At 41.4% G+C, this 14,151-nt stretch overlaps 1 protein-coding gene across 1 annotated transcript in view; it reads left to right on the top strand.

The window, feature by feature from the left end:
• The first annotated feature begins 1,759 nt into the window (after positions 1–1,759).
• The window catches only part of LOC141963652 (transcription initiation factor TFIID subunit 4-like), a 148,148-nt gene continuing 135,756 nt past the window's right edge, over positions 1,760–14,151 (top strand). Inside the window, exons 1-2 of the mRNA XM_074913192.1 lie at positions 1,760–2,912; positions 6,667–6,839. Coding sequence (XP_074769293.1) covers positions 1,760–2,912; positions 6,667–6,839 — 1,326 coding nt within the window. The remainder of the gene's footprint in view (positions 2,913–6,666; positions 6,840–14,151) is intronic.

The raw sequence follows: 14,151 nt of genomic DNA, 5'->3' as shown, positions 1-14,151 counted from the left end.
CTTTCAGTACTTTTACTTGGCCACTTTAAGAAATATGCACTGGTTTAATTTCAGGAGACATTTGAACTTATCATAATTAAACTGGTGCAACCTATTTTTAATGCATTTTAAAGGTGGTTTATTTTGATTCATCATAACCCTGTTCCTAAAGGTATAAACAGACAATCAGGAAAAACTACCCTGAATAAAAATGTAACCTACATTGAGAGGAAACGGATGGTAACAAACCAGTTGGTAGCAGTTTAGTCTTGTGACTCAAGCAAGTCATACAATGTATGACTTAACAGATTGAATCTGGGAACAGAGAAGAGTTGTGTGCATGTGGGCACTGTGAGCCCTTTACTCTTCTCCGTCAGTGCATTGTGCAGTTGAAGGTGGGTTATTCACTAATGCACCTTTTTCGATTTTGTGAAAAAGCCTGAAAAATCACAAAATGAAGAATGAGTCACCATTTCAGGCCACAGAGCAGCAGCTCAAATACATCCAGGCTTGTAGACAGCCATGCAGTTGCAGGCCAGCTGACAGATAATGGAATCCAAGCTGCTTTCTGCTGGCAGCATCACAAATCCACGGCGCTTATCACTTGCATGCAAGAACAGATGCAATGAACTGTGGGCAACAATTATTCATAGGGAGAAAATTTATTCTGAAGGTCCCATCACAGAAACTGCCCTGTCATTAGTCAAAGAAATTATGATTTAGGACTGCCATCTTTCTCTTAAATGGTGTTTTTGAATTCATGAGGCAAACATTGGTGAGAAAAGGGTGTACAGGAGTGCAATGGCAAAAGTGTTATTAACAAAATAAACTACCTCAAATTTCCTGTGGGGATGCTGAGGGAACACAGTTATGCCAGAGCAGCTGCTGTGATGATGTGTGGAATCTTATTTTTGGTTTACAAGTCTTCTATTAAGTGTCCACATTGGGAAACTGTATTGCTGCAACCATTCTCATCTAGGTAAAGCAGTAGCTTTGGACATAAATGTCTAAAACTAAAGCAGCTACAGCAGTGCAAATGTGAGTGCAGTTCTCTGTGCATGTTGGGATTTCAAACAGCTCCAACGGAAAAGTTCCCTTCTTTGAAGGAGTTAGTAAGGCAGCTGAGCCACTACCGCTGACTGCACACGTGCTTTCACACCTTCCTAAGCATGAGGAAAATTGTGCTGGCTGCAACTGTCCTCACAGGGTACGAAGTGGAGGCGAAGAGCACAATTCCGGCAGCTTTGATACCAGGAGGTAACAGGATTGCACTGACACCTCGATTCCCACCCAAAATGCATGCTCACACCTCCCTGCACCAGGGCCGCAGGCCTTCTCCACGCCTCAAACCTCCCTGCCAGAAGCCCCTGCAGACACAGTTAACGACATGGTTAACGCCGGCTCTCACGCAACCCCCCGCATCGCTAAGGCGCCCGCCTGGGCACGGCTGTCGCCTCTCGGCCTCCCGAGGCGGCGGGAGCAGCCTACCGCCCTCTCACTGAGCCCAAGCCCAGACCGGACCGGTCCGGCCGCCGGGCCATTCCCGGACCCTGCCGGCCCGAGTCCGCAGGAGCGCTGCAGATCTCACCGGGCCCTGAAGGACGCGGAGGAGAGGGGCGCAGCGCCGGGCCGGCGAGGAGGCCGCAGCGCTCGGCAGCGGCCCGGCCCGGCCCGCCCCGCCGGCGGGGGAGGAGGAAGCCGGCCCCTCCCAGAATGCCTCGCGCGCGGCAGAGGCCGGCGCGCGTGCGCGCTGCGCGGCCGGCTCCCAGCTCAGCGCAAGATGGCGGCGGGCGCCTCGGACCCCCTGGAAGAGATGCTGCTCTTCTCCGAGGAGGTGGACGAAAAGGCGGTCAGCGACCTGGTGGGCTCCTTGGAATCGCAGCTGGCCGGCGGCCGGGGCTCCGCCGAGGCGCCCCAGCCCAGGACCTCCGCCCCGTCCCAGCAGCAGCAGCAGCAGCCGCAGCAGCAGCAGCAGCACCAGGGGAGCCTAGCGGGGGGCAGCAGCCCCGTCCGGCAGCAGCAAGGGCATCCCGCGCCTCTCCCCGCTCCCGAGGCAGAGGAGGCGGCGGGGTGCCCCGGAGCCGCGGAGAGCCGAGCCCCTGCCCAGGGGCCGCTCCCGTCCCCGTCCCCCCCGGCGGCGGCAGCGGCGGCGGCGGCAGCGGCGGCGGCAGGGAGGGGAGTGAGTGTAAACAGTAGTAGTGTGCAGCAATCACATGGAGCGGCTCTCCTCGGCGGCAGCAGCAGCCCCGGCGCGCCCGCCGTCCCTGCCCCGCCGCAGCCCGCCGGCCCCCCGCCCGCCGGCGCCCCTGCCCAGCCTGTCAACAACCATGTGGCTGCCGGCGCCGCTGCCCGGGACGCGGGGAGCCCCAGCCCCGGTGGCAGCCCGCCCGCCGCCGACGGCGCGCCGCCGCAGCGCGCCGAGGCCGCGGCCGCCGCGGGGGGGAGCGGGACCCCGGCGGGGGGCGGCGGGCCGGCGGGAGCGGCGGAGGGCGCCGCGACCGCGCCGCTCCCCGGCGAGGCGGCGCCCAACGGGGAGGGCGCCGGGGGCCGGCCGGCGGCAGTCCCACCAGTCAGCAGCCACGGCAGAGCCGACGCCGCCACAGCACAGACCAAGCCCGCGCACGGCCCGCTCCCCGCAGTTAACGCACTCAGTAACTCCGCCAGCCCCGCTGCCGGCGCGGCCGCCCCGCCGGGGCAGGGCTCGGCCGCCAACTGCGCCCCGCCGGCCCCCGCGGCCGCCGGCGCCGCGCCCAAGCCGGCGGTCAGCGTCGCCAAGGCGGGCGCTGCCCTCCCCGTCGCCCCCGCGGCCCCCCAGGCCCTCTCGCCCCGGCCGGCGCTGGGCGCTGCCCCCAGGATCGTGGCCCCCCAGCTGATCGTGAGGCCGCCTCAGCAGACCACCATCCAGCTGCCCCCCGGCTTCACTATCCCGCCCGGTAAGTGGAAACGCAGCAGTTGCGGGCTCGCTGCTCTTTCTGACCCTTTTTTTTTTTTTTTTTTTTTTCTTGGTTGAGGGGTTTCTTGCCCCCAAAGTTGTCGTCTTCCCGCGGCTCGACGTGCTGGAAACAAAAGAAGAGGCACCTGTCTGAGGGCGAGGGCTGACAAACAGGCAGCCGTTAATGAGGATGTAATTGGTACGGGACGGGCAGTTGCTAATGCAAAGTAATTATGACTTGTTTTTTCTTAGGGAGAGAGCGGCTGTCACGGTAAGTTATCTTGTAATGGTGTGGTGAGCAGTTGTGCGCGAAATAAAAAGATGGGGTGTTAACTCAGGATAAGTTAATGTATGTTTTGAAGGACTCTCTTTTCTGCTTTATTCTTCCATGGTTTTGACAATTTCTCTTCTTCAAAGAGTGTCTTATGCCGTGAATCAGGTGGCAAGATACAGGCTAATTTGTGTCATTTAATCTGAAATTTTTAATTTCAGTAAGTGTGATGGTGTCATTCTCCGTTGCGTCTGGGCAGTCTTGACATCACTAGATTTTATTTCTGCCTCTGAAGTAATTGTTACATCCTGTTTGTTCTTCTCTTAGTGTCTTACACTTTTAGTAGTGAAAGTGAAGTTCAGCAAGGTTGCTAACTAACCAACACAGCATCCCTGTCATCCTAGTGATTCTTTCTCTAAGTGTATGTTGTTTGATATTTTGGAGGGTTCTGTGGTCCCCTACTTAGATTTTCATGTCACAAAAAGTTGGGAACTTTGTGCCTTTTTGATTTAGGAGATGATTTAACATTTGAAATAATTTATTTTTTGCTGTTAGTATCAACAGCACGGTAATATGTGGAGCTATTGATATAGTCTGAAATAACTTCTTCCACCATGTTTCTTAAAATGTTTGATATTTATTAGCTAAGCGAAGCAAAAACGTCATGGTGTAGAAGCTTGCTTCTAAGTGAACTTTTAGTGGTTGTGTATTTGGCCACAGTTTATGGAAGTCCTGCTCCAGATTCTAATGCTCCAAACATAAAGCTCAGTGATTTTGTGAAGACCTAACTAACTTGCAACAGATGAGATGTTACTATTCAGACTATATTAGTGTCTTTAGCCTGTGATTTCACATTGTTAATCTGATAATTACTGTAAATGTGGTAGGGTGTATCATAACTTTGCACACAGTTTCTTGTGTTAATACTTTGTTCTGCTACTTAATTTTCAAACAGAAGGGGGAAACCAGAGCCCTTGAAAGCACTATGGTCAAAGATTTGAAGTATTTAGTTAATACTTCAAATATGGTCAAAGTATTTAGTTAATAGTGTGGAAAGTTATAATTTGAATTTGATTTCATGAGAAGGTAGTTTGAAATCCATTAAATTTGCATAAACATGAAGATAGTATGTTCTAAAATGAAGTTACTCAGAAAATAAAGTATATTTGAGTTTTTAAATTGGTGGATCAGTTATAATTAATTTTGAAACTCCCATATTGTAAATATCTGAGAATAGGATATTTTAGCATATAATACTCGTAAGTTATGTATTTCATCTTTGTGTGGCTGACAGTAAGGAAAAATTAATCTCAAAATTTAACCAGATTCTAATTTCTACATATTGTTCAGAAAAAGAAATTTGAAGTCCTCCAAACTGAATTAAAACATAATATTAATACATGAACATTTATGCATCTATAGTAGTAATTATGTCTGCAACTTCTATTGAAACTGTGGCATGTGTTGCAATTAATTTGTCCTTTCCATTCAAAATTTTTGTTCAGAATTAGTTTTAGGAAGTTGGAAGATAAATTAACAACACACCTGTGAATCTGCATAATGCAAATAGAGTGTATATTTTTATAATGCGTGGTAGTCATTGCCCTGTGATAGTTTTTATGTAAGGTTCACAACATAATCGGAGAAGTGATACCCGTTTGGCTAGTTGGTAGTGTACTAATATTCATGTGTCCAGATGGTTTAGGAATGGCATATACCAAATACATCATCTGCTTACAGAATTTTCTACAAATATAAACCATGAGGTTTGGTTCTTATAAATGGATAGCGGACCTTAAAAGTTACCTTTTAAAAGAGATTTTATGGGCTTCTTTCAACTTTTCTTTTAAAAATTACTCTCTGGGCTTTGAAAGAGAGTCATGATCATGGCTTTTGGATGTGCTCCTTGCTGTAGCTCTTGATGCCTTTTACCTTAAAGATTGATTCCCGCAAATCTTTTGTTTGTAGTGGCAGAAATTTGCCTTCTGTTTGTGCTTTTAGCAGTGAAGGTTGACTGGGAACACCTAAGACTATGTGAGTGAGGGCTTTTATTGGTGCTGTGGTTCACTCACGTGTTCATCCCAGGTTTGTATTCTATGTCAGAGACTGGAAGAAAGACTTTTTTGGTATAGGGTACTCCTGTAATTTGTTACTTGCCTTGTTACAATAATGTTCAGATTTCTTTATCCTCAGGGTATGTTGCAAACTGTGCCTCTTTACTGAGGTGTTGTTTTTTTTTTCTGGGAAGTTAATAATTAGAAGTGTATGTATGCTTTTACCATCTCCATTTTTCCTTGAAAAGTTAAAAAATACATATGAAGCAATTTGCACATAGAGGTAAGTTGTAGAAACAATGTCTACTGACTGTTACCAACAGAATAAAAGTGACTTCCTAGATTCTTATTTTTTGGTTCTCCAGTAGTTGAAGGCAAAACGATTTTCTGTTTATAGACCCATTGTATCCTATCTAGGTTAAATTATTAAAATGTATTCTGCTACTATTTCAAAATAATCTGGCTTGGGAACTGCCTCTTAGTTCTGAGTGAACTAGAGGGTGCACATTACATGCTTTGCAGCAATCTTGAATAAGTGTGAAGCTCCAGGAACCAATGTAGCTGCTGTCTCCCCTTTTCTAACCTGCTGATTGTGGAAAACTTAGGGCAAAACTTGGAGGCACTGTCTGTGTTATGTAGAAGGCCTCTATTTGTGAAATGTATTACTGGAAAATAATCTGAAAAAATTATCATTTACTTACAGAAGGTGTTGTAAAACACTTGCCAAGTACTCTGTTAATTTAAAAACAAAATTTCCTTTGGTGTTTTCCTAAAATACCTGCACTTGTATCATTTTGTGCTGAGGAATGATTCTGTTGGTTCTCTGGGTTTGACGATTATTTTTTCTTGATGTCTAAACGACAGGTAGTGCCTCCCAATATGGTGATGGTGCGTACCAAATAAATTCATGTGTTAATTCTCATCAATTAACTAAATCTCAAATATTGTATACTCAGAAATGTGTCTGGCCCAGTGTTTGCATGTACACATCCCCTAAAGCTGTTGTTTTAGTAAAGCTTTCGTGTCATTGTCCCTGGTATGTTCATACTGAATTCTCAGTTACTGGATTATTGTTACAGTTTACTTAGAAGGAAATATTCCTTAAAAATTTATTCTTCTGACCCTGGCTAGACTGCTGAAAGTTCCTGTACACCTATACACCCAAGTGACTGTTTTTGTCATCACTGTTATCCATAAACTGCAGTTATTTGAATTCCAAACTGAAGTGGGTATTAGGTTTTGTCTGCTAGTAGGGGCTCCTTTTCTTCTTTGAAATAAAATCTGTTACACCAGAATTAAAAAAAAAAAAACAGTATAAAGAAAAATGTACAGTGCTACTTAATTTTATTCTGTATTCTGTAGTTAGATAGTTATTCATGTATGATTATTCATATTATTCTTTATAGTTATTGTTACTTTGTTTTTACTAGGAATGGTCTTGGTGCGCACAGATGCTGGACAGCTTGTAATGGTGCCTCAGCAGGCTCTAGCACAGGCTCAGATGCAGGCTCAAGTACAAACGCAGGGACAGGGTCCTGCCAGCATTTCACCTAGACTTTCAGTGCCCACAACTGGCCCTGTTTTTCGCCTATCAACAACTCAGGTATGTCTGGCTTGATTTCACTTTACTTTTGTTCATTATGTTTTCATCTGCCTTACAAGTTATTAGCTTATATTTTTTTTGCAAATGTTCTTTCCTCCCTTTTTTTTGTTGTGAAAACAGAAAATATTTATTCAAATGCAGTTTATCTTCTGAGGCAGAGGAGTATTTTCTGTTTTTCAGAAAAAAAAAATCTATACAGTCTCTCAAAACCTGGTTTAGACTGTGAGATCATTGGAGGCTAGAAGGCTCAGTCTTAGCCAGAACTTAGTTTGGACTGTACAGTACTGGTTCAGTAAGTGCCCCTTGTTCCTCTGAATCAGAAGCATTGTGAGATCCCAGCATGCTGAATGGATACACAGGATAGCTAGATTTGGCTAGAAATTAGAAAAGAAAAAGCTAAGCACATTCAATACAAGAATTTGCAATAGTTAACTTTTCGAATGTACTTTATTCAAAATAAAGGTTTGATTCCTTTGATTCACCTCTGTGTGTGATCTGTCTACACTTAAAGTTTTGTCTGTGTCATGACTACATTTCTTTTTTTATATGGATTGACAGGATAGCATGCTTTCCTACCCCAAAGTCTTTAGTGGAGTGTGCTTATTTGAGCTTAGATATAATTTATTTTCAAGGGTGAAGGTGTATTGTTCTTTAAATTACTTGCTAGGCTGCATTGGTTTGAAATTTTGTAGGGAGGCTGTTTAGCTTTAGGCCATTTGGGACGAGAGCTGAACTATCTGACTGAAATGTTGGGATGTTAGTACAGAGCAGCTGTGCCATAATAATAATAGGCAGAGTTTAAGGTAGTTTTGCCAAAGATCTGTGTTGCAAAAGTGCTAAGTAATTCTGAGTGGAAAGAGATGAAGAGGATGCCTTTATAATTTTTTAATTGATTGATGCTTGAAAAAAACTTAAACATCTGTTTCCCCATATTTAACATCTGATTACTGTTCCATTATATGCTTTGTGTGTTACACCATATTTATAGTCTAAACGATTAAGTTTAATTAAAAACTGAAAACAATTATAAACTTTTCAGAAGAGAAGGAAGCCAGAATAAAATCAAGAAATTGAAAATAAGTTAATAACATGAGGCAATCTAAAACACAGAGTAGCCAACGAGAATGTAAGTTTTAGAAATGAGTGTCACTAGGAAGACTAGTTCAATGGACTGTGTCTCACAAAGGACATAAATAAAGGCCTGGAAACACTTGAAGTACTTCATTCTCTCACTAAAGAGGTAAGTGCTGTATTGGATGGAATTTGTAAAAGAACTCTTAGCAGAAAAGGCAGCTGTTTAATGTTTGAATTTGTGATATTTGGAAGGATAAGAAGACTTCAAAGATATTTCAGGAAAAATAAACACAGAGATAAGCCTGTGTTAATTTCGAGATAATTTTTGCCTAGTTTAATGACAAAATTCCTGACAAGTTATTCTTCTGAGTTTGTATGTTTGCCTTTGGTTGTTTGGGGCTTTCTTTGTGAATAAGTACAATCAATTCTTTAGTAGTGACTACACGGGACTGTATAGAACACATTCTTATAGTGGATCCTGAGGTAAGGGCATAGTATAAATGTAAAGCAGAAATTGTGGAGTGCAACTGTACCAAGAATATGATCTCAGTCTATTAAGATGAGTTAGTTTTAGCTGTTTCTGTTTCATACTGTTAGTTTTCCTGTAACTTTAATTGCTGTGGCCAGCCATACAGAATTAAAATTCAGAGTGGAAACATTCATAGCAAGTTAAATATTGACAAATTGTCTGTAGTTTGAAAACGTTTAAGGAATGTACCTTTATTGTACATAGAATCTTAGGAAGCATACAAAAATGTAGACTGACCGCTTGACTCTGTGTGTTCAGTCTTTATTAGAAGACTGGAGTTTGCATCCCAAAGTCAGCCCTAAAATGTGTGTTGAGAGTTGATCATGTTGGCCTCAGCAGCTGTTCTCTAGTTATATGAAACTGTTGAGTTGCAGAAAGAGTATTATCTGACTTGCTGGATTTACATAAAAATAAAACTGTGAGTATACCTCATGTTCATGTGTTTTGTAGAGATACCTAAAATCTGAAGGAGTTCAGGTGTTAGAAAGACATGATTTTTTTTGTTCAGGGTTCTGCCCAGGTAAATACCCTACTGCATTATAGATATTCCTTTATGCTCATTAGTGCTAATAAGCTCATTGAGAATAGAGGAAACCAGCGAGGCCTTATGAATGATACATGCCTTACAGGATGCAAAATTTTGATTGTTCTAGTGTAGTGGCATTAGAATCATGGTATTATAGCTTGTCAGGATTCATCTCTTTTGACAGATCTTTGTGGTAGCTGCCCAAATGGTACTGCATCATTTCCCCATTTGTTGTAATTAACAAGGATAAGAAATAATAAATATTGTCCTTGGGAAATTTATATTGAACTTCCATAACTGCATGTGATCTACAGACTCTCTTCTTTCATTTTGGCAGTGCTTATGTTTTATATGTGTTTGACCTTAGAGTGTTCTTTAAAAATGATGGTTGACAGCCTTTTAAAATGAGATTGTAAAGGCTTAAATTCTAAAGGTTTATTTTACCAGAACTAGACTTTTATGTGATTAGGTGGATGGTTTATAACCAGAGACTTATTCATTGTTTTTTTTGAGGAAATGTCCAATCGCAAGTATTATGCTAAGGTTTTAAAAGTGTCAGGTTTTTTGTTTGAGTAGTCATTATGAATAATCAAGAAAAGGGATCAAGTTCTAAAATACAAGAAATTGTGTGTACTGAAAAATATATTTTTTAGTGAGTTTATAATTAAGCTTTTTTCTTTCAAAATCAAATTCTGATGTGTCAACTAAAATTTAAAACGTATGAAAAATAACTGTCTTTTTTGTCTATAAAGTATGATCTTCAAAAGTCCTAGTCTCCACTGAGACTGAAACACAGAAAAATTGTGTGTGCCATTAGCTCAAGATGGACAGAATATAAACGTTAGTTGCTTGAGTCCTGCAAAATATTTTGCAAGACTGATGAACATCGCAGGCTACGTGGCTTTAACCTCTTGAACATCATATACCTATCTCCAATATGTTAGTGGAATGATTGTTGTTTTACTCTGCAGAGCTAAAATTTACTATTATGTTTTTATTCTGTTACTTTAAGATAGCTTTATTTGGATTATAATGCAGGGTCTTTTAAATGTGTAGTATTTAGTGATGTACTTGAGTCACTGAGTTTGTGTTTTACTCTACTTTCACCTACGTAGAAAGCCTATACAGGTGGAAATTTGAAGTCTGCCATAAGTATTCTGGGAAATATATCTTATTATGAAGAATGTATCAGAAAAAGGCGTAGCTGTCATGCTTTGTAGGTATTATGATTGCGTTTCTTCAGGTTGTCCTCATCTCTAGCCAGTGTCAAATGTCGCAAGTTACTCAGCCAAGTGATTGTTTTCAGTGTTAATTTGTCACTTTAAGTAATTACCGTGTTAGGAAAGTGCATTATGAGCTATGTAGTTCGAAGTAAAACACAGGTTAATAAATAATATGCCAAAGAAGTTGCAAAAGCTGCAAGTTACTTTTGGCAACTCATTAAGTGTTGAGAGTGATAACTGGAGAATATAAAATGAATTATGAATTACTTTGTTAAAATTTACAAGAAAGATTGTCTGAGTAATTACCAAAGTCTTCATCTAAATTTGAAAGCTCTTTGAATCTATCCCATCGGTATCCCTTTCAGAAAAGGAGGAGGGGAAAATGTTTTAAATGTTCTTAAATGAGTTTGACTTGATCAATATGTACTGAGCTGCCCAGGTTCTAAACCGCTTCTGCAGCCCAGTAATACAGGATGTTCTTCCCATATACCAGTGCCATTATTTGCTAGATCTTCTCCCAGCTGTTCAGGAGGAAAACGAATCAGGTTTCCCATGGAAATTCCTCTAGCTTCAGCAGCCAGGCTTATATCCAGGACAGCATGTGAGGAAAAAGCCACCTCTCTCTAGGCACAATGGAAGCTGATGAAATACAGAAAGGGTAGTCAGTTTTCCCTTAGGATTTAGTACATGGGCCTAGGATGCTTTCCTTAAAGACAGTGGCTTTATCCTTACATGTTGCATTGCTGAAGGTTCAGGAGTCAAATATCTGTATACACTAGGATTTACCTTTGTAGGGAATTGATACAGCTATCTCTCTTCCCTTCCTAAGTTTTTAAAAAAATACATTTGGATTGCAGTGCCAAACACAGAAGTTCAGAAAGATTAAGATACATAACTTTCTGTTCATCCTACATTAATCTCTTCTGTACATGTGCAGTGAATTACAGTCTTTGCATGATAAATGCACAAAGATAAAAGCTTCAGCTAGGCAATCAAGGCACACAGTTGATGTTGTGCAGCAGACTTAAATCTCATGTTTCTTACATTTTGAGGGTTTGGCTTTGCTATTTCTTTTATTGTTTGACTGGTATAGTTTATAATACCTTTGTGTCATTTTTTGCAGCTTTTAGGAGTAGAGGATGTAAGCAGATGTTGTATAGCTTTGGGGATAGTTTTGCGTGAGGTTCTTGGAAGAAGATAGGCACATCCATTTTGAAAGGAAGACTTGGGTTCTTCTCGACTCTTAGGTGGGGTAGTCTTTGATTAAACATTCAGTTATGTTACTCTCAATTGATGCTGTGCAAAATATGAATAAAGTCTGCTTGTTTCAATTCCTGGTGGAATTCTGGAAAACTGACTAATTGGGATAAGCAAGTACCTTGTAGGAAGGGTCTCAATTCTGATCAGTTTAATGCCAAGATCAAAGGCTCTGGAGCATGGGCGCGATGTCTGAAAGCACAGTCAGAACTAGTGAAATGGTTTCGGTCAAAAGAATCAGAATCTGAAGACAGAAAAGAAAGCAGTAATTGAGAGAAGTACCTGTAGATGTACTTGATATTTTAATGATCTTTAAATTTACAGTCTTTCTGCTTTCTTTAAAATATTCAAGAAAAGCATGAATAGATATAAATTGTACCATATAACAGTTTAGGTCCAATTATGTGATTGTAATGGATGGTATTAACTATAGCTAAATATGTGGTTTGGGTTTTTTTAGGGAAAAACTTTTGCAAAATATTCAGATATATAAACCCAAAACATTTTTCATATTGTGAATATAAATTTATCAGTGCAGCTATGAGAGTCTGGCCTTTTAAAAATCGGTATCTCATGTTTTACATGGAAGTACTCAGACTTCCATGACTATTATATTGTAATACAATCTTTTCATGCATTAAGGAGTGCAGTTTTGATGTGCTGTGAATACTTTTTCAGTGGTAACATGCTTGTTTGAAAAAACATATTTAATGAAATTTTAAAAAGATTTGGATGTTTAAAGCAAACATTAGTGTGAGCTAACTGTGTATCATTTCAATTGAACAATTTTATCTTCATGATCTGGACAGGCTGGAGCCATGGGCTGAGGCCAACCACATGAGTTTCAATAAGGGCAAATGCCGGGGGCTGCCCTTGGGCCACAACAACCCCCAGCAGCGCTACAGGCTTGGGGAGGAGTGGCTGGAGAGCTGCCAGTCAGAGAGGGACCTGGGGGGGTGATTGACAGCCAGCTGAACAGGAGCCAGCAGTGTGCCCAGGGGGCCAAGAAGGCCAATGGCATCCTGGCTTGTGTCAGCAATAGCGTGGCCAGCAGGGACAGGGAAGGGATCTCGCCCCTGTACTCGACACTGGTGAGGCTGCACCTCAATTCCTGTGTTCAGTTTTGGGCCCCTCACTACAAAAAGGACGTAGAGTTACTCGAACATGTCCAGAGAAGGGCTACAAAGCTGGTCAAGGGTCTGGAACACATGTCCTGTGAGGAGCGGCTGAGGGAACTGGGGGGGTTTAGTTTGGAGAAGAGGAGGCTGAGGGGAGACCTCATCACCCTCTACAGCTCCCTGACAGGAGGGTGCAGAGAGCTGGGGATGAGCCTCTTTAACCAAGTAACAAGCGATAGGACAAGAGGGAATGGCCTCCAGTTGTGCCAGGGAAGGTTTAGACTGGATGTTAGGAAGTATTTCTTTGCAGAAGGGGTTGTCAGGTGCTGGAATGGGCTGCCCAGGGCAGTGGTGGAGTCCCCATCCCTGGGGATGTTTTAGTCGGGTTGACCCAGCGCTGAGGGATCTGGTGGAGTTGAGAACGGTCAGTGTTAGGTTAATGGTTGAACTGGATGATCTTCAAGGTCTTTTCCAACCTACATGATTCAGTGATTTTAGTTTCCTTTTATTTTTTGATTGACATTAATTTATTATTTTTCATAAAATTTTTTTTTCAGATAAAATTAATGTTGCCTGTCTGCTATACGATCTTAGTTAAGGTACAGGATTTTTAGGAAACAAGCTGTAATCTGAAGGAACTTTGGTTGATGTTAGAAGAATCTGGAACAGAACTTTTCTGTTATAAGCAGGTCAAATAAGCCTGGGTTTGCTTGCATTACTGTATTCTTCAGAGATAATAGGTAAATTCAAAAGTCTTTTAAAACCGATTATTTGGATTGCATTAGATGTTTTTTGCCTGCATATCTTGTTTTGAAGCTTATACTTGTGAAATTATGAAAAATAGGTAGGTGCTGCCATCTAGTTTTTCTTTGCTGTGTTTCTTTTGTTTATCTACATTTTTCATTTGTACAGTTCATGTCTTTCATGCTTTAGATGCAGAGTTTGTTTGCTCGTTTTCAGTATCTTAATACCCAGTTGTGTTTACATCTACAACCAAAAAGCAAAAAAGAAGTTACTTATTTTAAATTATTTTAAATTAAAATCAGTTTGTGTTAGTTACAAAATTAAAGTACTGCTGTACACCAAGAATATAAAGTGAGTATCATACAGGAATAATATTTTATCATGGACTATCTGTTATCAGAATTACAAATCAGGTGAAATAGTATATATTGGAATTTTCACGAGACTTTTGCTGAAAATGGATTTGGTCTTAATGTTGACTAATGTTTTTATTTCAAGTTTGATCCAAAATGTGTTAAATGACTTTGTATTTTTTAGGGATCATAAAAGGTAATGTAAAGTTGTGTGTAAAGTTGGATGGTTTAGTCCAAATATTTAGACACATAAGTAGGTTACTTAACAATTCTTCTGCTACAAATATGATTACCAAGTACTTGAGTTTTGTTTTCATTGCATAAATAGTTCAATCTGCACCAATGTAGGCATTTTTCTAACCTCTGCTCTTCATATTTTCAAGTTCACGATATAAACTTTACTGATGTGTTTTCTGTGTTTTGGTATTCACTTTAAGTTTCACTTTACCATCCTTTTTTAAAATGAGAAAAAAAAAAAAAGTCTTTTG

This window comes from Athene noctua, chromosome 9 (assembly GCF_965140245.1).
Source record: "Athene noctua chromosome 9, bAthNoc1.hap1.1, whole genome shotgun sequence".
Lineage (NCBI taxonomy): Eukaryota > Metazoa > Chordata > Aves > Strigiformes > Strigidae > Athene > Athene noctua.
Note: the sequence above shows the minus strand (reverse complement) of the source record. Positions and strands in the feature narration are given on the sequence as shown.